This window comes from Phodopus roborovskii, unplaced genomic scaffold (genome assembly GCF_943737965.1).
Source record: "Phodopus roborovskii unplaced genomic scaffold, PHOROB, whole genome shotgun sequence".
NCBI lineage: Eukaryota > Metazoa > Chordata > Mammalia > Rodentia > Cricetidae > Phodopus > Phodopus roborovskii.
Window position 1 is genome coordinate 27,870,118 of NW_026126434.1, and position 24,032 is coordinate 27,894,149.

At 48.5% G+C, this 24,032-nt stretch overlaps 1 protein-coding gene across 8 annotated transcripts in view; it reads right to left on the reverse strand.

Moving 5' to 3' along the window:
* Positions 1-24,032, reverse strand: part of Anks1a (ankyrin repeat and sterile alpha motif domain containing 1A) — a 148,274-nt gene that overhangs the window by 35,046 nt on the left and 89,196 nt on the right. For all 8 annotated transcript variants that reach the window (XM_051187142.1, XM_051187145.1, XM_051187143.1 and 5 more), the window contains one exon: positions 20,744-21,330. In XM_051187142.1, coding sequence (XP_051043099.1) covers positions 20,744-21,330 — 587 coding nt within the window. The remainder of the gene's footprint in view (positions 1-20,743; positions 21,331-24,032) is intronic.

The following is a 24,032-nucleotide window of genomic DNA, read 5'->3' on the forward strand; positions in this document are numbered from 1 at the left end:
AAGATAAGCGTAGGAACCCACACCTAGGAAAAGCTCTGAGACCGACATGTGTGGCTCACTATCAAGGTACAACTACCAAGCGATCATGCACTCAGAATGATAAAATAAGCGGCACACCAAGACAGGGAGGCAGGAGAAATGGCCACATAATTACTCTGATGTCTTTGTGCCGGGAGACCCCTAGGCTGCCCTATCCATGAGCGACAATGCTCTGCAGCCTCAGCCTGCATGAAGACAGAACAGCAGCATGGTGTTCAAGCTCAGTCCGTCTGCAATAGGGTCAGTGCCAGGGGCCGGGTCTCATGTCTGGGCTCTTCAGAAAAGGAGAGGGTCTACAGATGAGCCAAGAAAGACTCAGTTTATCAATAAGAGTAAGACCCAGGGCAACTGCTTCTGTCAGTATCACTCTTAATTTTATGAGTCCTGCTTCTGATTACTTATTGGATTTCTGCCAATCTCTGTGTTTCCCACTTTTGTTCCAATAATCAATAAAGACTTAGAACGGGAGTGTGTGTGCTTATTTTAGATGCAGCAAAACCACGGCTAGCCCGCTTTGTTCCTTCCTGAGTTCTAGGGCAACAGGAAAGAGGGCAAGCCGGGGCAGATGGCCTGTCAGGTTAGATACAAAGGAAAGGTTTGCTGGGACCCCAGAAAGGCCTGGCAGAGGGGCCCCTCTCTGAGCCTGAATTTCCCATTCTTTGTTAACTGGGGTACAGCTTGTATCTGAATCACCCCCTTTTATCTGATTAGTAAGAGAGCTTCTGCAGAGTAGGGGTGAACAGGCTGAAGGAGTGGTTTAGAGACTCAACTTTTCTCGGTCTCAGGGTTCAGGCTGTGTGCACGCACCCGAATCTCAAACACGCTCTTACAGGGTTGAAAATACACTGGATGACTCTGATCAAAACTGTGAAGCATGTTGGGTGATGGTGATGTGCACCTATAATCCCAGCACTCGGAAGGCAGATCTATGAGTTTGAGACCATCCTGGTCTGCAGAGCGAGTTCTAGGGCAGCCAGGGCTATACAGAAAAACCCTGTCTTGAAAATCAACCAATCAACCACCACCACCACCAACAGTAACAGTAGCACTGTGGAGCATGAAAATTCCAGACTACCCTCACCCCCACCCCAGCCCATCTGCTTCCCAGAAGTGGGGGGTGATGTCAACTGGTGCAGGTTCTCTGCTCTCCTACACACCAGTGGGCATAGGAGGGAGGCCTGCGGGCTGGGGGAGCAGGGACCTCTGTGAGTCTCTAGGACAATCGGTGCAGAGTGGAGACCCAGAGATGGTCAATAATTTAGAAGTAACCCAACTAGGTACCACACTGGCTAAATCTTGCTTCTTACCTTCTGCTAACCCCCACTGACTCTGTGGTAGGAAGTAGCAGATACCCTGAATGGTATCCCTCCAATCAGATGCTGGGAGGAAAACCCTGGGGGGGGGGGGCTGTGCTCATATGACTCTGAACATCCCCCAGTGCTTTGAAGCCACCTGGTTCACTGAACTCGTTCCAGCAGCCCACACTGACTCATACTGTGCCTGAAGATCCACAGAATCACCAAGACGAAGACTAATGAGTACTCTCACCCTTTCCTCCACACCCCAAAGCAGAAGCACACAGCGGCCACTCTGGGAGACATGAGGCCAAGAACAAGCCGAGTCTCCACTTAACCGGAGAAATGGAATGTTAAGGTTATCAACTTTTCATGGCACACGGGAATGAAGTGCGGACTTGGGGTCAGATGAGGAAGGTCTCTGTTTTGACTCCAGCGTTCAGCTGCTGTGGCGTGGCAGAAACTGGGGGATGGCACCAAACAGAGGACCTTGGGAACCATCTCTCCAACTTCTTGTGAATACAACTAATCCAAAATAAAACATTTGGGTGAAGAAGAAAAAGGATGTTAAAACCACACCTTTCTTTTTATAAAAGAAAGGCTAACTGAGCTCAAACACTGGGAAGGACAGACAGAACAGAACAAAGAGCTGATACACCATTGGCCGTCTGTCCTTAGTTCTTTCCCACTGTGGCTCCACTGCAGTAGGGGGAGCAGTCTTCATCCTCACCAGCCTGGCAGGCATGCAAGGTGTCAGGGTACCCAACCCGAGGAAGGCTGGCACAGGCTCCCTTCCTTCCCAAGTGGATGAAATGATAACCACTGTGGCAGGAGTTTGGGCTGGGGTTGGTGACATGAGCCTGGATTTTGTTAGTGAGAATCCCAGTGCCTGTTCTGCTCTGTCACCCAGAGCCTCTCTCCTGAGAAAAGGGACTTGATGTCAACTGTTTTTACTGTTTTGTTTTTCTAGTCACTGAACCCTGTTCTTGGCTGGCCCTGAGGGCAAGTCTGTTCTCCCAGCATCCTGCCCCTGCCTCCTGCTACCAGGCAGCCCCAGTTTGCAGCGAGCAAGCAAGCCTTCCTCTGCAGGAGGGCAGCAGTGCTCCTCTACTACCCACGTGGCAGCACACGGGACAGCAGAGGCCTTGATCTAGGACCACGAAAGTGGGGGAAGCAGATCGATGAGAGGTCACCCATAGCAGCACCCCCCCCCCCACTCAACACTTGCAACTGTAAGTCCCCATAACCCTTGGGAGAGGCCTACGTATGGACATGTCCCACCTCCCAAGAGGGGAGCAGCTCATAAGGCTGCTCTTAAAACTAGGCTCCAGCCCCAGAATCTAAGGAGGTCTGTGCCCTGCTGCCAGGATATCACTGGTCCCCCTCCTCAGCTCCTATCATGGTTCCCTGGAGTCACCTCCAAATAAGCAGTTTGCATTTCATTCCTACTTTTGGAGAACTCAATCTAAGATGGGTGTTTACAGGGGGATGAGGGCCAAAAGACAAATACAGTTGAGTATAAATGAGAATGTGTGAAGAAAATCACCACCAACAGCAAGGCAGGCTAGCAGACACCCAAACTCCTGGTAGAGTGGGAGGATGTGAGTTTACAATGTGAATGTGATAGCCACACTTTCATTTGCCTAATTACCCCAGCATGTAACAGCCACAGCTACTGAATGTGTTAACTAATGTGTTAAGGAACCACCATGCTTGGGTCCTAAGGTATATTGGGAGCATGAGGACCCCCCCCAGAGGGCTGGTCAGAGCCAGACCACTGCCGCAGTCCAGATTCCTAATATGAAGGACAAGAAGTAGCGAAAGCCATCTCCTGTGGCTCTTTGTGGACCCCTGGAGCTGTGGTACTGGCCAACAACCACACTTCTGAGAAACAAAGCTAGAGGGGCACAGTCAAGGCAGAACTGCAGGGCAGGTTGGCACCAGTGACATTACAAGGTGACCAGTTTACAGGTGGCAGAGAAACAGGTGGCACTATCTCGTCCTGTACACCAGACTGGCTCACATTGGGCTTGCACAATGATAGTTTACACCAAAAAAAAAAAAAAAAAAAGGTAAAATTAATTCTAATACTCAGATGCCAGGAGGCCTGGGCTTACTCAAGCACTCAACAAGTGCCTTGCCTGTGCCAAGATGTTGCTAAGCAACAGAAACCCGGACTTTGTCAAAGGTCAGGTGAGACTCTGTGGTCATCTTCTGTGTGGGACTCAGTTGCTCATATTTAAAGCCTTCTGGCTCTGGTGCAGCACAGAGCAAAACAGCAGAACATGCCCCCTGCTGCAACCAGCCAGCCACGATGGTGGGCAGTCCAAGGACTGCCAAGGACTGCCAGGGTCTGGGCCCAAGGGCCTTCCTGGGTGGTTGGAGTCCACCCAGGTAATGCCAATTAAAGGTGTTGCCAAGGTGAGCTAGTACTACATCCAATGGCAACCCAAAATGCAGAAGTACCCAGCAAGAGATCATGGTCCTAATTGGCTCTCCCCTGGTATATTATGACAGTTAATCACAGCACCGCTGAAGGAAAGCAGGCCGCACACTAGAGCTGAAAATGCTGTGATAACCTTAACTGGGGTTTCACATGAGCCCTCCTGCTTGGAATGCAGAGCAGGTAGCTATGCAGGGAGATGGGGCAGCCACCTGTGAAGGGCATCCAGACCCTCAGCTCAGGGAGGGCTGGTGCTGTAGGAAGCCACCAAGCCCTGACCTTGCAGGCCCTACAGGAAATACACAGGAAATATTCTTGTCTATTTTTTTGTTCCATTTTATAGAGAGTGAAACACATGGGCAACAGCAGAACTGTGGGTAGCTCTCTACTGACAGGCCAGGAGAGCCATGGGCACTGAGCAGTCAGGCTGCAGGTAGGGAAGAATTCCGTCCTAACAAACACATACTCTAAGACCTAATGTTGCTGTGGCTTTAGGGCTGAAAGCGTGGAAACAGAGTCCTTAGGGCGGGACAACCTGAGCCTGCTTTTTTCTGACACATTTCAGCCTCAAACAGAGAAGAGACTCAGAAAGCTGTTCTTGTCCTAACACACAAATATAAGTCAACAGGGAACCCACTGTGACAGTCCTAGCCTTGCCTTAACAGCTCTGCTCTCAAAGCCCTTTCTATGGCATCAGGAATGACCCCTGTAGGCTACAAGCCTAGAGTGGTGTGTCCTTCCACACACCCCACCCCCACCCCGGCATAGCTGTTAACAGTGGACACCATAAATACCTGTTGATATGGCAAAGGACTCTGTCCCAGCCAGCCTGGTCAGATGCTGGCAGTGAGGCTGAGAACAGGGCTCAGGGAGGCCAGCCTGTGCCGTTTGCCTGTTACTCAGGGAGAGCCTGTTCCTAAGCCAACCTGTTCTACTCCTCACATAGCAACAAGTCCCTTGGGTTCACTGCGCCTGCCCTTACCAGCGTAGCCACTTGTTTATGTTTTAAATGCCAGCTTAAGTCTCAGCATCTGTGTTTTAGCTGCAGATGACACCAGAATTCAAGTTCATGGCTAAGCTTATGTGGCCTTGGTGTCACACCTGTCAACCACTGCTCTACTTGGACTCAGTTTTGTGGTTTTATCAGTCTCCAGACAACCTCAGTTCAGATTTGTGATGTTTCTAGATCAATGCTGAAGACAATTACTCCATTACACATATTACATAACATTATCAAATGATGCCATGGGCTCAAGTAATTCTTTTTCTTTCTCTCCTTTCTTTTCTCCTCCTTTTTTTTTTGGAAACAAGATCTCATTCATTGTATCCCTAGCTGCCCTGGAACTCACTACACAGACCAGGCTGGACTTGAACTCAGAGATCACCTACCTCTGCCTCCCAAGCGCTGGGACTAAAAGCATTTGCCACTGCCCAGCTTGGAAACATATTTTAATTAGTACAATAAGAAATATGGTCTAAACTAAGCAATTAAAGGGCACAACACAGACTTGACTGGAGCACACATGCTCCCAAATGCAGACAGAACTTTCCACAGGCTTGGGTCTGATTCAGGAATGTTGTCATTTACTTGTTTCACATACTCTGACCCAAGTCATGCACACCTGCTCACCTCATGTCACTTAGTGTCTCTGAGAAACATGCTGGGTGGGGCTGGGGGCCACCTGATCCCATCCCATTCACCTTCCAAGTATGCCTCAGGTTTGACTCCAGGGAGAAAGAAATGGTAACACCCATGGTGAAGTCAAATAGGGATCCACCCCACAGCTGGTCCACACTCTGTAATGAACTGCCACATATAGCATTTCCTCCTTGGAAAAGGAAAAGCAAAGGCAAATGGTAAAGGACAGTAAAACAGCAAGCAATGAATTCCCCAGCAGGAAACTCCGGGGCATGACCCCTCTCCCCAGGTCAAGGCAAGCTACTGTTCTTACCAAGCAAGTACTGAGCAGGAGGGGCTCAGTATTTATTCTTTTTCAACAAAAGGAAGTGTGGGTGTCAGGGACTCTGTCAGCGTCACAGGGCCTTAGCAGAGTTCTCTTATGGGCAGTGGCAGCCTACCCAGGCCCATTCAGCAAAGTAGACCAGGGCAGGAGAGATGTCAGGAGGATCAATTAGCCTCTATTCCACCCACAAGGGCAGATATCTGAGCTCCTGTCAAGGGAACAGCAAACGCTCAACACTCACCAGAAGAAAAGGCCAGAATGAAAAATGGCCAGATGGGATAGAACCTTCAAGAAAACTTAGCAAGGAAAAACATTCCCTTAATGGAGCAGGCCAAGCCAAGGCTCACATTCCAACATGGACACTCACAAAGCCTGATATTTACACCAGCACAATGTCCTAACTTTAAAAAAAAAAAAAAAAAAAAAAAAAAAGGTTTTGAAAGATTCCTTTAACTAAATCTATGCCAGAGACACTGTGCACATCAGAGGCTGGTGTGTTTCTCTCAAGGTACCGTATACCACTCATTTCTTTTCTCCTTCAATATAGTGAACCTGACAAACTGACTTCTGCTTTGGACTTACATTTGGGTCCTTGAAAACAAAGGACTGTAATATATGGTGACTTTACCAAGGGGCTTCTGTGTTCCCTTTCTTCAGAAATGGTAAATATACTATTTATGGGAAAGGGCAGAGAATGGAGCTAGAGTAAAACCTGCTGGGCTGAGGCAGGACTGCCATGAGTTCCAGACCAGCCTGAGCTCCACAGTGTGTTCCAGTCCAGCTAGGGCTACAGAGTGACAGCAATAAAAACTTAAATAGACATATACATGTTAAGTTCAATCTCATCTTTTCAAGCCAACATGTTTGAATAAAAACAGTTTAAAAAAAAAAAAGAGGGGTAAAACTATGAAATCACATGGGAAGCTCCCCTGAAATCAGACATCTCTGTGTCCCAACTCTGAAGCGCTAGGTCTCAAGTGTCCTTATAATCCATGCTGTAATTACTTATTACCAGGGAATGAAAAAGCAAATTCAAAACAGACTTCCCTGGAGAAGCAAGACGTGTCAGGTCAGAGTGTGTGGCTGTCTTCAGCAGAACAGCTTTTGGAAGCTTTAGGGGGACCGTGGCTGAGGGCATCCAGTGCGCCCCCCCCCCAGCCTGCTGGGTCCTAAACCACTGACTCCAATATACTCCCCCTTCTCCAAGATAGTGTTTCTCTGTATTAACAGCCTTGGCTGTCCTGGAACTTGCTCTGTAGACCAGGCTGGTTCTGCTTTCTAAGTGTCCTCTGGACTAGGGAGCCTGAGGGCTTATAAAAGTGACCGAAGGTTACCACCTTTGAAAGGGCTCTGATCTACCTGGGAAGACAGGTCCTGCACACAAAACCAAGATCAACAACACACTGTGTTGGGTAATAGGAGAGAGGGCCACCCAGGGTGGGAGGGGGTGTTAGGTAGACAGAATGGGCCCACCCCTCACTGTTTCTCTCAAGGTTGCCAGGGTCTCCCAGTACGCCACTGGAACAGCTTTCAAATCTCTCTTCAAGAGTATATATTTAATTTATGATAATCTCACTGGCTTGAACTGGTTTAATATCAATCTCTCCTTTTATACGATTAAGTGCCTCAAAAATGGATTGTCTTTTATTTTATTGTTGTTAACAGCAGTAGGCATAGAACCTAGGGGCTCAGGCAAGACAGGCAAGCACTACATACTACTGAGCTATAGACTCAGCCCATTACTTTATTTTGTCTTGAGATACCATCTGGTCTTTAACTCTGCAGTTCAGTCAGACCTTGAGTTTGTGATCCTCTTGCCTCAGCCTCCTGAGCAGCTGGGATTACAGGCCTGAGCTGCCATACCCAGACAAAGCTGGGTGTTTCCCATGCTCATTATTTTCATCTGCATGACCAACTCCTACAGCAATGCTAGGTATGCAGTAGGCATTCAATAACTGTGGGGAACTGGGAGTGGGAGGCAGCTCACTGCATAAGATGTCTGCTGTACAAGCCTGAGAACCTGAATTCAGACCCCAGGCAGCCAAAAAGAAAGCCAGGTGCCATGGCAAATATCTATAATTCTAATGCCGGGGCAGGGGAGACAAGGGCCCTTGGAGCTTGCTGGCCAACCAGTTTAGACAATCAGCTACAGGTTTAGTGAAAGCCTCTACAATAAAAAGTAGTAGCTGGGCAATGGTGGCACATGCCTTTGATCCCAGCACTTAGGAGGCAAAGGCAGGTGGAGCTTTGAGTTCAAGGCCAGCCTGGTCTACAGATCAAGTTCCAGGACAGCCAGGGCTACACAGAGAAAACTCTCTGTGTTTTTCAAAAATAACCAACCCCTACCCCAAAAAAAGTAGTAAGGTGACTGGTACCAAAGTGTTTATGAACTACACAGGTGGGTATGCTTGTAGACACATGTTTTACACACACAAACTTACACACACACACACACACACACACACACACACACACAAGAAATTAGAGGGTCATCTTTTAATGAAGGATGAACTTCAACACAAAAAAAAAAAAAAAAAAAAAAAAAAAAAATGGAGAAAGGGATCCTTAGTGAGGATATGGCATAAACAGTTAAGTGAGGCTGAGTAAGGGAACTGAGCAGAGCCAAAATAAGTGATGTCAGAGGGTGGGGACAGAGGCCACACCAGATACTCTTCCATGGAGACTGCCTATGCACTGCTCTGCATGGAGACTGCATTCTGCATGGAGACTGTCTGCGCTCTGCTCTGCAGCACCAGGGAGTGCATGAGGAGGCTTTGTGGTGGGACAGGGATGTGAAATGGCTGGGGGCATAAGGACACAGCCACATCGAGAGCCTGGAGAAGCTCAGAGGTTGTGCTTGTCCAGGCAATGGGGGAATGGGGGGTGGGCGTCAGGAGGGAACCTTGGTAAATGACAAACGGGCTGCAGTTACCCTCTAGGATCTGATCAGGACATCTATAACACCAAGGCTTTCCCAGTCTTCATCTGTCCTATTGATCCAAATGAAAAATGGGTATGAAAGCATCTATACTGCAAATTAAGGTCACAGTGAGTAATGCTGCTACTAAAATTTGCCTGAGCAGTCTCACTGAGCCAGAGCAGGCCAAGTTCACCACTAGGGAGAACAGCCAGGGCCACTGTCACATTGTGGGGCACAAGGAAGACCTGTTTTGATTGTGCCAACAGTGACAGCACAGGAAGACGTGTCATTTTATTTCCCAGGCAGGGGTCATAGGAGGGAGAGTTATGAGTGCTAGGTGGCTGTGGATGTAGGTCAGTAATAGAGCTGGAGCAGGTTGTGTATGTATGGCTTCCTATGTTCAATGCTCCAGCACCAAAGAAAGGAAAAAACAAAACAAAATGACAAATCAAAATAAAAACAAACAAACAAAAACCTAAACAAGAAAAGCAATGTGCATGGCATCTTGGGGAGCATCAAGTGCCTGTCACTGACCGAGCTCCCCCACAGACTGGTCTCTTAACTTCTGAAGAGTGGGAGACACAAGCAAATCCTGGATAAAGTAGCATAAGGTGAAACCTCCCCATCGCACAAGATGCAGCATCCATCCTGCATCTGCTCTTCTGCCCACCTGGTAACTCAGCTGTGCAACGGGTGTGGGCGGGGTAGATATCGCACTACAGGCAGGGTAGGGCAGCTGGAGAACAGAGAGAGGAGAGGGAAGCAGAACCTCAAGCTGAACATGGGAAAGGCCTTTTCAAGATCCCACTGGGTGGCAGAGAGGAGTGTGGAGTGTCTAAGCTAGAGCTGGCAGGCATTTCGGAGAAGAGTGATTCTGTCCATGAGGAGCTGCGGCTATGGAACTTGAGAATTTGATGGGAATCGTACGAAACAAATGAAAGCAAAGTGAAGTCTGTCTGGGATGGCAGAAAAGTGCAGCCTTAGCCTGGCCTGGAAGGGGAGCTGCTTACAGGAGGCACTGAGGGTGTGGATTTGACAGGCTCATTGGTGCCTGCTGCCCCTGGACCACAGAGCCTGATGACATGAGTTCCACCCCTAGAGCTCCCACAGGGGAAGGAAAGAATTGACTCCTGCAAGTTGTCCTCTGACCTCCGTATGCGCTCTCTTGGAATGTGCACACACCTACACTGTCCTCTGACCTCTCTGTATGTGCTCTGTGGAACAAGCACACATCCACACAATAAGTAAACATAATATTTAAAATTATTCTAATAATTAAAACAAAAACAGTAAAAAAACAAAACAAAACAAAACAAAACAAAAAAAAACTGAACTCACCTAACTTCTAAAATCAATCATGTTAAAAAGCAGTGCTTCCTGCGTTTATCACATCCAAGGCCTTAGGCCAGGTCTGTCAGCTCCAAAAGCTCTGTTTCCTTCTCTCAAAAATCTAACTACACTGTGGATTACATCAGACCACTGCTACAAACCAACCGAGAGCTCACCAACGAAACAGAAATTCCAGAAGAAACCAAGGCTGGAAACAAAGCCATAAAGTTCCATGGAAAAGCAATGCTGTTTTTGGAAAACACTGCATAAGGAAGCCCTTTCTAACCAGACACAAGTCCAGAGGTCACTGAAGGAAACAGATAACCACATAAAGATGTTTATTTCTGGAGCTAGAGGGACGGCAGTTAAGACAGCTCGACGGATGCTCTAGCAGAGGAGAGGACAGAGGATGGAATGCTGTTCCTAGCTCTCCCATCAGGTGGCCCAAACCACCTGTAACTCCAGCTCCCAGGGAGACTGAGGCCCTCTTCTGTCCCCTGCAGGCACCTGCATCCACATGTATACACTGTACCACCTCCCATATGCAAATAATTAAGATAAAAATCTTAAAAATTCACTTTTAAATGGCCCTTGCCTTTAATCCCAGCATTCAGAAACCAGAGGCAGGCAGAGAGCTCTGTGAGTTCAAGGCCAGCCTGGTCTATAGAGCGAGTTCTAGGACAACCAGAGCTACACAGAGAAACCCTGTCTGGAAAAACAAACAAAAGAAAACAGATTTAAATTTTTTGCATATATAAAGAATCAGGTTGCTGGCACCGAGAGCTCAGTTCAGCAATGGAGTACTCCCAGCATACACAGGGTCCTGGGCCCCAGCACTAGCAGGAGAAACAAAGCCCTTTGTGAAGGACCAGTACCTTTCAGACACATAGAGATTTTACAGTCGGTAAGGAAGCGCACTTCAAGGAAAAAGAAAGGAATGCAGGAGACAACTGTTTGTTTTCATCTTTTGTTTTTGAGATAGGGTCACATCCAGCACAGGTAGCCTGAATTTATTTTGTAGCTAAGGATGACCCAGAACTTCTTTCTCATCTTCAAACTTCTACCTCCCAAGGACTGCAATTCGTGTTACACCACAGCTGTAGAAAATTTCTGCTTTTTAAACAAATGGAAGAAATGCCAACCACATTCATAATGAGACATATTGGGGAACTTTACCCTGACAGTGTTGTTGGTCTGTGAGTGGTGGGGCATGCCTGTAATTCCACCATGGAGAGGCTGAGAAAGAGAAATCTTTTAAGTTCAAAGACTGGGCTACATATTTGTCTCAAAAAAGATAATACTGCCAATCTACTAACCAAAGGGATGGAGGTTTTGATAACCCTATGCCAGGGAGTGTAGAGAGCCAGCTTTCTCTGTGTGTTCTAGATGGGAGAGCAAGTTTAACAAGAACCCAGCCATTTGGGTTCTAGAAATGACTGCACAAGGATCCGCCACTACAGCAATCCTCTTAATTAGCAAGAACTTACCAGCAAGAACCTTCTGAAGTGGATAACAGTGTGTGCATGCCACAGGGTCCCAGGACAAAGCTCTGCATGTTCTTAGTTATAATCATCAAAAAACTATTATCAAATGAAGAAAGATTCACACAGCACATACACGACAACATCCTTTTTATCTTAAAGAGAACCATATTTGCTATGCTGGAGATGCTCAGACATGTGCAGGGGACTTCTGGAAGGATACTCGAGACTAGGGAAAGGAACTGGGGTGTAAAAAGGCAGGGGGAGACTTATTTCTCACTCCATGTTCCTCACTAAGTACTTTTGAATTTGCAGCCACATGGCTGGGTGTGGTGGTGTATACTTGCAGTCCCAGCCACCCAGGAGCTGAGGATGGAGGGCGGAGCATCCAAGGTCAACCTGACTCACATAGCTAGCCCTAGTACTGAGAAAAAAGACAGTTCTTTCTGGCCATTGGCAGGCATAAATTAAATTTTTAAAAATCCCCAGGGTATAAACAGGCAGTTGGCTCTGCCTGGATTTCCATAGACAGCTGGGCAGGAGGGGGCTGGTTAAGACGCAAACCCCTCCAGAGGCACAGAAACAGTTCTACTTTGAGCTGCAATGTGAAGAAGACAAGAGTCACAGACCACTGAGTTTCATAGTCTCTACTGTCCACTGAGCTGCACAATGGGCAGGACTGGTGGCTGAGAAGAAACTTCTCCAGGATACCGTTTCTGTGCCAGCAAGGGAGCAGTTTCCCAGCAGAGCTTCTAGGACCTTGTCCTTGCCCAACAGACAAGGTTGCACTGGGCTGGAGCATGTTCTGCTGAAACCAAGGCCTCCTACAGCGGAAGGGAGGTGGGCACAGGAGTGCATGTCTCTGACCTTCAACCCAGGAAGATCACCAGGAGCTCCAGACCAGTCTGATCTATGAGTGACACCCTGTCTCAACACTTCTCCTCTGTCTCCCCCACCCCTACCCCATCCCCCCCCCATCCCAATGAAACAATAAAATAGGAAGAAACCAGAACATTTGTACAAAATACACATATCTTTGGGTTTACAATGGCTTCTTGGCTGATTAAATCAGGACAGCCGGGAACAGATTGCCAAGCAAACTGTCATTTCTAAGCCCCTACTGAGCTCAGCCAGTTTTCCACCTGTCCAGACAGACAAACAGGCTGCCTACAGCTACTGACAGGTGGGTCCTGTGGTGCTAGACATTGGGTCATTAGAGCCTGTGAGATACAGCAGGAGTCACTTAGCAGCTACAGGCTCAGGCTTTCTTCTCACCTACTTACTCTGGCATAGAAAGAGAATATCACTGGGGAAGGCACAAGAACAGAGCAGCAGAGGCGCCCTGAGCTGGAAGAGCTATCTGCTGCAAGTCTGGAGCTGACACCTGAGACCGGCACAGACTGCCCACCCCCAGAGGGGGATGGCTTTGTGCTGCCTGAAGGTTGCAGATTCCCAAGGAAGCCAAAATAAGCTCTATGAATTGCTTTCCTGGAGTTATACAAAATAAAAGGCTTGTTCCCTTACTATCTGGCCAGGTAATCATTTAGCTGCCATGTCAACCACACAGTACCAATTAAACTTGTCTGAGGACACTATTCTCTGCCTTCATATCTAGTGCCCAGGAAACTCCTGCTATACTGAACCACAAACTCCACCCAGGGTCAAAGATAACTGAAGTCCCTATATTTCATTCTGTAACTTGCTGTGGTGAAGTCTGCAATTCATGTACCAGTCTCCTGGGGATACATATGCAAAGTGTATCATGCTATGGGAGATGCATGTGAAATGCACCATGCTCCAGCGGGACACATGTCAAATGCACCAGGCTCCTGGGGGAAGCCTGTAAGACACACCAGGCAAGCTCCTGTGGCAGGGCCTTACATGTACACTCACCACCTGGGTGCCCTTTTCACCTGATCTGCCACTGGCTCCTCTCACTGAACCTTGTCTTAGTGATTTTTAAGAACACTTCCCTTGTCTTAGAATCCTGGAATTTATGTTTCATCTCCACTGATCATATGATAAGCTTGTGAAACTTCCTTCCTGAGATGCGGATGCAGAAGTCTATCCCTCCAGCATAACTCACCCAGGGACCCCAACCAGTGGGGAGCATGATGGAGCCTGAGGCAGCCTCAGGGATTCAGATCTCATAGTCTCACAACTTAGAAATAGGATGTGTGAGTATTTAAAAGGCACCAACACAGTTTAAAAGAAAACCAACAAACCAAACCAAACACACAGGGAAACAGGAGAATAAAGATGGTCAGCAGCATGACATGGAAGGAAGAAGAAAGGAGGCTGAGTTACAGGGCCATCTCTGTGATTGATACATGGGTGCAGGATGGAATGTGAGACTTCTTTTACAGGAAGACAGACAGGAAGTAGCTAAATGATGTTACAGGCCGGCTTTGTCAAACCCTTTGTCCCATCCTTTACCCTAGTCCTTTCCTGCAGACTAACTACAAGCATACTAGCAAACCTGCTTATTTACCCTTCCCCTTCTCTCTCTCTTCCAGCTAGCCTCCTAGAATGCCACGTAAGAGGCTCTGTGTTTTTGAACAATGCTGTTTTCCCAGCATCTACAACAGTGCCTGGGCCTCAGCAGGCACTAAACAAACTAGCTTGATGAATAATTGCAAAGAAAAAAGAACAGAATAAAAAGTCTCCTATTTTGTCTCAGATGTAACTGTTTAGAATTATCTAAGGCAAATTACCATTGCCAAAATCATAGAAAACCTTCCTGCCCACAGCCTGGTGGTACCATAACTACAAAACCAGAGTCAGGGTATATACTAGAAATGTCCTGAGATGTGAAGGTGGGGTGTGATGGTGTACCCTTCTAACTTCATTGTTGCAATCCAAGGACAGTGTGGGCAACAAACTAAATACCCTAAATACCACCCCCCCACAAAGTCAGAGAAGATGGTTCAATGATTCTTAGCTCTGGAATAAAGGTCCCATTTTAATCATCTACTCACTTCCATGTATCATCAGAGTTTTTTTTTTTTTTTTTTAAAGATAATGTTTCTGTGTAGTCCTGGGGTACATATGGAGGAGTACACTTTCATGTTCAAGCTTGTTCATGCATATTGTCCCCCGACACACAACACACACACACACACACACATACACACACACACACACACATACACACACACACACACACACACACACACACACACACACACGAAGGGAGGGAGAGGGGGGGAGGAGAAATTCTCACTTGGCAAATTCACTAACACCCCACAGAACTTTTGCTGCAGGTGAGTGAGGCTAATTCTTTTATACAGGACGGGCAGGCTGCAGGAGGTGGTATGGGAGAGAGGCACAAGTGCCTCTGCAGAATGTAAATGCTGTCACAAACACTGGAAAGAGAAAACAGAAGAACCCTCCCCACTTGATGGAATACAAGATGAGAAAGGGATGAAGAAAGCCTAGCTCTGATGCTGCCCTGGAAGCAAGAGTGACTTAAGCAATATGAATAAATGCCTCAAACCAAAAATCAATGGAAACAGAGATAAAGGCTGTGACTCCAGTGTGTGCCAGGAAGCAACTTAAATAGACATTCCAGGCTCCGGGCTGTCCCCAGAGGTGGGAGTGCCACATTCTTGTTTAGAGTGGGAGGGCCGTGCCCAGTATAAAGTACGCCTATTTACGTACCAGGGAACAATGCACACTGCAGACCCGTGGCAAGCTTAGGGTCATCAGTGGAAGAGCAGACCTCCTAGGCACACCCATGCCACCTCCCGACTCCCCAAGGGTTAAGGCAGACAAAGCCTCTATGGAGCTGCACCAATCATCTCCCCTCTTGATGACATCATGCTAGCTCTAAGGGACTGTGCTGGAAAAGGGGAAGCTTGGGGGCCTGGCCTGAAAGGGTACTCTTCCAACCACCACTTCACCTCTCGAGAAGGGACTGGGTTCAGGGTCCCTCAGTCACCACTTCAGACTAAAGCACAGCATTCCCCAAATGGGCATCCCTACTTGGGAGTCATTGCCAGCCTGTGTAGAAGGCATGCACAAGCTTTCCTGCTCTCCACCATCTCCCACTTGTTTAATATTTATGAACGCTGATTACGAAACACAAATTTATCACTTAAGCCTTCAGCCAAGTGTTCCCTGACTCAGACATTTGCGCTAAGTAGACAAGCGGTCTTCTGCGGTTTTCTCCTTCATAATCTTCGATCCCATTCAAAAGCAGGCACGTGGGGGACCTAGCTGACCTTGATCACAGACTTTTATACATCAGACACAACCTGACCAGGTAGTTGTTTTGTCCACACAGTCAGCATCTACTTCTGAGGGGACCACACCTGCAGGTTCAGCCAACTACATAGTGAAAGGTTACGGGAAATAAAAGTTGATGCCTATATTCTACATACACCCATTGTTCTCACTGTCTATGTTACAGGGCTAAATAGCCATTTACACAGTGTTTCACTTTCTTAGGCATAGGTAATCCGGAGATGGTATGATGCATGCAGGGGTGTGTGAATAGGTTGAAGGGCTCCGTCATTTTACCTAAGGGCCCTTAGTACCCTTGGGACTCGTGGCATGGTAGGGTTAGTTTATAGATGGTATGGTGAGCAGACATTGAATTCTAGCATTAGTTGCTTTTGTTGCTGCATATGTAGCCATGCACAGGAGACAGGATGAGAGTCTATTTAGGATATTCGGGTACCACTGATACTGCCACCTTGGCAGAGCAGAACACTGGAGCCTTCCCTATGGCTGGAAGTGGGGAAAGCTTTGAGATCTGAAACCCCGACCCCCACCCCCATCTCTCAGCATCCTGAACACTCAAGCACTGCAAACAAAAATGAGTTTGCCAAAGCTGTGCTCTTTGTTCCAGCACAAAGCCATCTACATTTGCTTAGTGATACAAATAAGGTTCCCACTTAGAAAAGATGTCACATTCCATTGAAGAGACTTGATAATGGCATTATTGCTGGGCAAGGTGGCACACACCTGTAATACAGGACTTCACAAGCACATTCTAGCAGCAGGACTACTGTGAGTTCAAGGCCAGCATGGGCTTCCAAATGAGATGCTCAAACAACAACAAAAAGCCAGCACTTATTTATACAAACGGTGCCAGTGTTAAGCTTTTCGGTGGAAGGTAGGCTGCAGGGATAGTGTCAAGTCACAGTGGAGAAGCCATGCTGGAGAGTAAAGGAGAGACTAGAACCTGGATGAACAGAACTGCCGCTGGAAAAGGCCCCTCATAGAAATGATGGCCTTTACTAGAGGGACTCAGCCAGCCTAGCTTTCCCTGGGACTGTCAGTGCAGAGCATATAGGCAGGTTAACAAAGATGTGGGAAGGGAACAGACTTGAAAGGTAGAGGGAATGTGGTGAGCACAGCATCTCAGAAGCCCAGCAACGCTAGTGTAGCTACACAATTCAACACTGAGCCTTCAGATCCCAGGGGATTGAGACAACCCAACGGCTGAGCATTGGACTAGCTTGCACAGGGTCCTGGGATAGATTACTAGCAACATACATACAAAGGCAGATACTGAGCTCCAGCTCCAAATCTACCTGTCATGAGAAGGTATCTACAATGCTCAGTTATTGGGTGAGAAATAAATTATAAATTAGTAAACATACAAACCAAATTTGGCTATGTCAAAAATATTCATAGAGGTTACCTGCACTGGAGGTGCCCGGGTTTTCCCCTCTTGATACCTAAGTTTCCTTCATACACAGCATCTCAGTTTACTCTCCAGGGAGCTGCAGGGGTCAAGACAACATGGTCCAACATGACTGAAGAGCTCAGACAACAGCTCCTGGAGTTTGGCATCAGAGGACCCCTTAGGCAGAGCTCTTTAGTAAGCAAACTCCATTACTTCTTGGTTGGCAAGACTCTAGTAGGACACAAGAAAAAGCTAGTGTCCCTAATGGATGTTCCCCTGGAGACTGACCTACACCAGGCCAGCACTCAGAAGTCATCTTGCTGGGGGCAGTTCACCACAGGCTGCATCACAGTAGCAAGCAGCATGACCCCAAACCCATGAGCTGAGCATGCTCTCAGCCATAGCCTCTGCCCTCAGCCAACCAGCCCTGCTGGTCACAGTATACAAGGGGCTGAACCCCCTCACCCTCCTTCTCTCCTGAGAGAAGGCAGTTCACTAGCTTCTCAAAGATCAACAGCTTCTCAAAGATCTGCTTGGCTCTACCTGGCCAGTGCACATCCCCCTTCTTTGTTGTGGTGGCGAGCCACGTGGGAGGACAGGCATATCAAGGGCTTGAACTCCACTGCTTTCCAGTCACTTGACCACCATCTGAGGGTCACCCATTAAGAGTGCTGCCTTCCCTAAGGTTCTCGGACAGTCGAGGTTCAGTGCTCTTTCTTCTAAGTTCCGGGAAGTGACAAGTACTAGAATCTGCTAAAATCCTCCTTGGGCATGTCAGGAACTGAACCAGGCACTTAACACATGTCCCTACTTGGACAGTAACCCCGAGGACACACAGGAGCATAGATCCATGGGACATGGAGTAGATGATGGCAATGGCCACCAGATTTGCAGAGGCCCACAGTGTCCCTACTTTGCATTATGTTCTAGAAGCGCCTGCCAGACTCACTGTACCTTCATCAGTGCAGAGGTCACAGCCGCCCAGGACCTTTCCCTCTCCCTCCCAGACTTCTGTGAGGAGCTGGCTGAGCCCTAGCTTCTTCAGAGCCACTTCCCCAAGACAGTGCATCCAGAGTTCACCACAGAGCACTCAGAAGCACAGGGTGTATAGAAGGAGTCTCAAGGCCTTGATTAGGGTGTGATGGACACAGCCAGCACAGCCCTCATTTAGGACAACCCGCCAGAGGCTTGGCTCCAGGACTAGTCAGGAGACACAGAAGAATCCACAAAAACAGGTAAATTATGGCTCAAAGTTGATGCTGAGAGGCTGGGGCTGTAGCTCAGTGGTACAGGACTCACCTGGCACGTGGGTTCCTTCCCCAATACTGCAAAAATCATTGTCCCAGAACTACAAAATGTTCCCAGCAATGCACAGGCTGGTCACAGGACCACCCAATGTAGGTCCATCCCCAGAACAACACATGGTTGCTGGACTACTCACAGCATGCCTCTGATTTTGCAAATAGGGCTCAAATGTATGAATTCTTTCATAATGGCTCAAGCACTTTCACATTTTTCAGATTTAAAATACAGCAATGTCACCTGGCATGGTGGTGCACATCTGCAATCACAGGCCTGCAAATTCAAGGCCTGCCTGGGCTACATGAGGAGACCAACAAACAAACCTGTGAAGTACAACAGTGTTTCTAGTGCTTTAGACTTGCTGCAGAAGTTCAGAGCCCAGTGTGGTGGCTCACACCTGTGATCCCAACACTCAACGGTCATGGCAGGCAGGCAGGCAGATCTTAAATTTGAGGCCATCCCCTATGCCATATAATAGAACCCCATCTTGGAAAAAAAGCATGTGCGCTTCTGTATGTACGCATGTGTGTGATGTGTGTGCCTGCAAAGGTGGTACTAGCACAAAAACATCACATTATAAAGCAGAAAAACCTTGTATAGGTGTTAAGTGGCCAACTTCACTTAGGCTGGGCACTGCCGTGGTGATCTGACTTGTTCTCTGGGAGGAAATACAAAGTGAAAAGACTAAGACTGCTTGGTAATGCCACATTTAAGTGGAGTGTAAATGTGCCTGCCCAGCAGTATGGGCATCTTAGGGTGAAGACACCTAGAGAGGGAGCCATGAAGACGAAGCAATGTAAGAATCAGCCAAGCCGCCTTCTAGAACACCTCAACAGTCCTTCGATACTGTCTTCATGCAGTTCCCATCTTTTGCCTCACCTCTGCTTGGTCCTCTTTGTCTGATTCCAAGTCTACTTTCTTCCCTGTCTTTGTACCAGCCCCCATCTATACTTACACACTCTAGGAACCCAATGCCCCCCTTTCCCAACTCCAACAAACTATCTGTTCACATTGTCTCTTCATTGTGTTAGCCTCAATCTGTCACGAATGAAAGGAGCTATTTGTTCAATTCCAGTTTAATTCCACTTCCCTGTGGTCTTTCTGGAAGCGTTCTCCTACACTCATGCCCAGCTACCATGTTTGCTGCTCAACTACGTCTCCACCCCACTGTGATGCTAACCTAATGCTGCTCTAAGGGACATCTTCTTACACACATATTCTCCAGTGTAATCTGGGGGACCCAAGAGCAACCTTATGCAGTAATTTCCCTCTAGTGCCTGGCACCTCTCTGAACAGGCCCATCAAGGCTTTAGCTAAGCAAAAAAAAAAAAAAAATCTTTTGCACAGGGATTCCTGTGTCTGTCTCAACAGTCCTAAGACTGGTCTTGTCTGGAGATAAGGAGCAGGAGGAATGAAGCTGCCCTGCCCTGCCCTGCCCCACACTAGGAATGGGCTGGGCTCTCCTTTACATAACTTTGCAGTGGCAACCCTATCAAGCTGGGTTGGATACTAGGGCTACAGAATGTTCTCAGGCACATGGCAGCTGTTCTGCCCTCTCCTTTCAGAGAGCTAAATGCATTCCAAGATTGTTCCTGGGAGCCAGGCTGCATCCCCCCCAAAGGTAGCTCTGGACCAGCAAGATTGTGAGACGGGCACTTTAACATTCCCAGGGTATTTGCGAATCTTTCAGACACATGTTTTCCTGCCTAGAAGGATACTCCAAAGGTCTCTGGGAAATACTGTTCCACCTCCAAATGTTCAGTAACAGTGGTTAAAATGGATCCCAGGTCTCACACCAGAAATGCTTTCTCCTCATCCATCTATGTTTAACGGAACTGGGAATGTGGGACGGGCTGCACACATCTGCTGGGGGACAGCTTCTGGGTCTCAAGAACACGGCAAGAATAACCAGGAGGAACCCAGAATAGAACACCCCTCCCCTAGAACCTCTTTTGGAAGCTTCTTTCCATCCCCCCACCCCCACCTGCTGCCACTGCTAAGCCTGCTCTTCCCTCTGCCTTTCCAAGGACTCGAAGGAGATGCCATGGCTCTTCTGAAGTAACTTCAGAATGAGGCAGGCAGATGGGCTCCAAATGTTTCCAAACACATGTCATTTCTAGGAACTGTCCCTGCCTTAGCCCTGCCCTGCCCTTCTGGGCCTCCACCCTCAGGTTTAACTATTCAGGGACCCATCCTCCGGGACCTGGACTTCTTGGAGCTTGCCATAGTTAACTATCATCAGATCCTGGTCCCAGAAACCAGCACATGGGGAGCTGGAGTGGGCTACAGCCTGGCCACCCAGCCCAAATTCTCTGTGACATCACAACAGCCTTACCTCATCCCACTCAGAGGCAAATGAAGGTGACTTCTCCAGCCTCTTCTTCCCGATGCTGCAGTTGGACAGAGACTCGCTGCGACTCCCCATCGTAGTGTCCTCCGTGGGGGAGCAGGTCAGGAGGTCAGAGTCAGACTTAGACAAACTGCGGCTGAGTTTGAGCTCAGCTTTGGGCTTGCTGGTGGGAGGGGCCCGGCTTCTGGCTATGCTCTTGTCGTCGTCCTCCTCAGCACCAGCAGGGTGCAGAGGTACTGTGTGAGTCAAAGTTTGGAGGTGTGCTCCACTGGCTGGGGCAGTCAGGCCTGCTGGGAAGCCCACTCGCTTGCTTTGGTCCAGGACACTGGGCTGTGTATTTCCAGTGCCTTGCACACCCGGCTCTTCTAGCTGCATGCTGGCCTCGTGGTAGGCGTCCTGCTGGGGGGACTCTGGGTGGTTCTGGCTGGGGGCAGTAAGCAGCTGGAAAGGGTCCTGCCCCACCTCACACACTGGGGAGGAGCCGTGGAGGAGACCTGAGAACTGCTCCGGGACCTGCCCGTCCTGCCCCTCCACAGAGTCCTGGCTCCGGCTGATGCTGCTCCGCCTGTGGTCTTGGAGTGGACAAAGAGAAATAAAAAATTAAACGTGGCAAAAATCAACAGAGTTCCTATGCGGCGTGTGATGGCAGAGGTTCACAACAGGGAGAAAGAAAGAGGTTGGGTTGGCTGAGGGGAGGGAGAGAACAGAAGAGGGGAAGGAGGAAAACAGTTTCATATTGTTCATGTTCAATTTGTACCCACAGTCAGAGCGTTTATGAAATTCCAAACGCTGGCCTGAAACGCTGCCTGGCAGCCATCCCCTTGTTAGACCTCTGTTAACGTTAGCAACCAGACCTTGCTATATAAGGTCAGGAGAAGCGCTAACTGCAGACACAAAGGACACGCGAAAGGACAGAGTAAGGACAGAATGAGGGACAGGGAACAAGACAAGGCCAGCGAGAGTAACTCCTAGGACACTGGATACATTTCCATAAAGGCCACTGTTTTTTAGAGCCGCCCGCCCTCTCTCCCTCTGGCAAGTGGCTGGCTACAGGGGAAAAGGGAGGTCATGATCACAACCTGCAACTTCTGGAATTCCTTAACTGAAAGTGCAAAACAAAACGGCAGGGGAAGTAGCTGCTTCCTTTCTCCTCAGGGCCACTCAGATCCACATCCACGCCTCGTCCTTCCGCAGGAACAAACTTTTTTTTTTTTTTTTTTTTTTTTGGCGAATGTGTGAGCCTCACTCTTGCCAAAGCCTCCCAGCTGCTCGTATTTGTTTAAGTTTAACCTTAGCTGATCCACTGGAAAAGGAAACAGTCTAGTTTGTCAAGCCAGGAGACAGCTGCTATTCTCTGGAGACCTCCCTTACACCCTAGGAATCTGACACTGCTAGTTCCTGAGGCCAAATACTACTATACTCTCAAAAGCTTCTGCTGTGAAGTACTGTAAATAATTGGCCAAGTCCATGTGCCACCCCGGGACACCCTGTGGGAACTCAGTCCTATTACAGATTTTCACTTGTGCCATCAGCTTAGGCAACACCACACCCAGCAGGAAATCACATTCCAAAGCTAATGCATGGAAGCGACATCTAGTCTTCTACATGTGTGGAATCAAAGAATTCCCTGATCTGCCCAAACAGCCCAGAAACTGTTCATGAGGCTGGAGCACCACAGACCAGGATGTGTGGTTCCAGTGTTTACACAGATGAGTAATTTGTGGCCCCAGGCATGGTGTGCCTTGCCCAGGGTGGTTGGGCAGAGTTCACCCAGGAGGAAGAACTGGCCCTCTCCGGTGGTGTGGCCAGACTGCTGAGCCTCTGCAGGTTGGACTGCATGATGCTTAAAAAGCCCTTTACTGCCACAACAGGCCCCACATTTGGTGATGACACCTGCTCCTTGGGTGCAGCAGAGTGCAGCCCCCACTTCACACTTATACACTGGCAGCTGCAAGGCCTTTAAGGAGGTTCAATGAACAACACTGGGCAGCTGGGGAGAAGGGTGCAGATGACCAGCGTGTCACATACATGAGGTGCTGAAACTGTCTCCACAAGGTGATGCCAGGGTCTCACAGGGCTAGTTCTTCTGAGAAAGCCTCTGCAGGCCCCAACAATCAGCTCACTCCAGGCTCCTGCACTGGTCAACTCTGGGCAGGTCTGCAGGGCAGAGGCAGGGCAGCCAACTCATTACAGGCTCTGATTACTAATCCACGGGAACCCAGAAGTATGATCTTCAGTGCCTCCTTCCCCTACCATCTGACCATTCTGGACGTTTACAGATGTCACACATTAATACTATACCCTAAAGGGCAGGTCCTGAACAACTTGGATGAGTTCTCCAGGTGGAAAAAACAGGGGAGCAAGTGAGAGAGTGAGCTTTATTCAGTGTAACTGAGGCCTGAGAAAGTCATGACTTCACAGCTGCAAACAGCCACTATGACAATGAGTGCCCAGGACAAAATGGCCTGGTATCCATATGTTGAGGCTACAGAGAAGACAGCACATGCATCTAGTGGAAGTTTCAGTTACTAATGCTTTCCTTGGAGAGGCTGTGGATCTGCCAACTGTCCAATGCTCCTGCCCAAAGTGCAGGAAGGGGTCTGGGCTGCAGGGCTGCAGGGTTGCAGGGCTGCAGGGCCGCTTCAGCTTCCCATAACATTCATGGGTGGTTAGGAGCAACAGAAGGAGAACTCCACAGCCCAGCACTGGGAGACTTCTTGGCTCACTGGACTGGTAGGACTCAAAACCCAAGTCAGAGAAGGTTCTGGCCGCTTACTGGGGGAACTGACAATGAAGGCCTTCAGACAGCCACTCATTCATGCCATCAGTGAAGAAAGGGGAGCAGATGCCAACCCCACACAGATGCTAGGGGGAGGCTATGTGGGCAGACAGAAGGGACAGGAGCTTGTGTGGGATGGGGATCTGTAGAGGCAAAGAAGCTCTGCGAGTCACAAAACAACCTGCAAGTCTGTCACACCGCAAAGATGCCTGGGCTCCTGAAGAGCCAGCTCATCAAGGCACAAGAACTTTAGTGTCTGTCTGTCTGACCCTCTGCCTCACTTCTTCTTTCTGTGTATTGAGACAGTGTCTTACTAGGTAGCCCTGACTAGCTTAGAACTCTGTAGACCACATTGGCTTCAAACTTGCCATCTGGCTCTGTGTTGAGACTAGAACTGCATGCCACCATGCCTGGCTGAAACTGGGATCTAATAAGCTAGGGCACTGTCTGTCCCTCAAAAGCCACACCTAACCTAAGCATGGTGGCTTAGGCTAC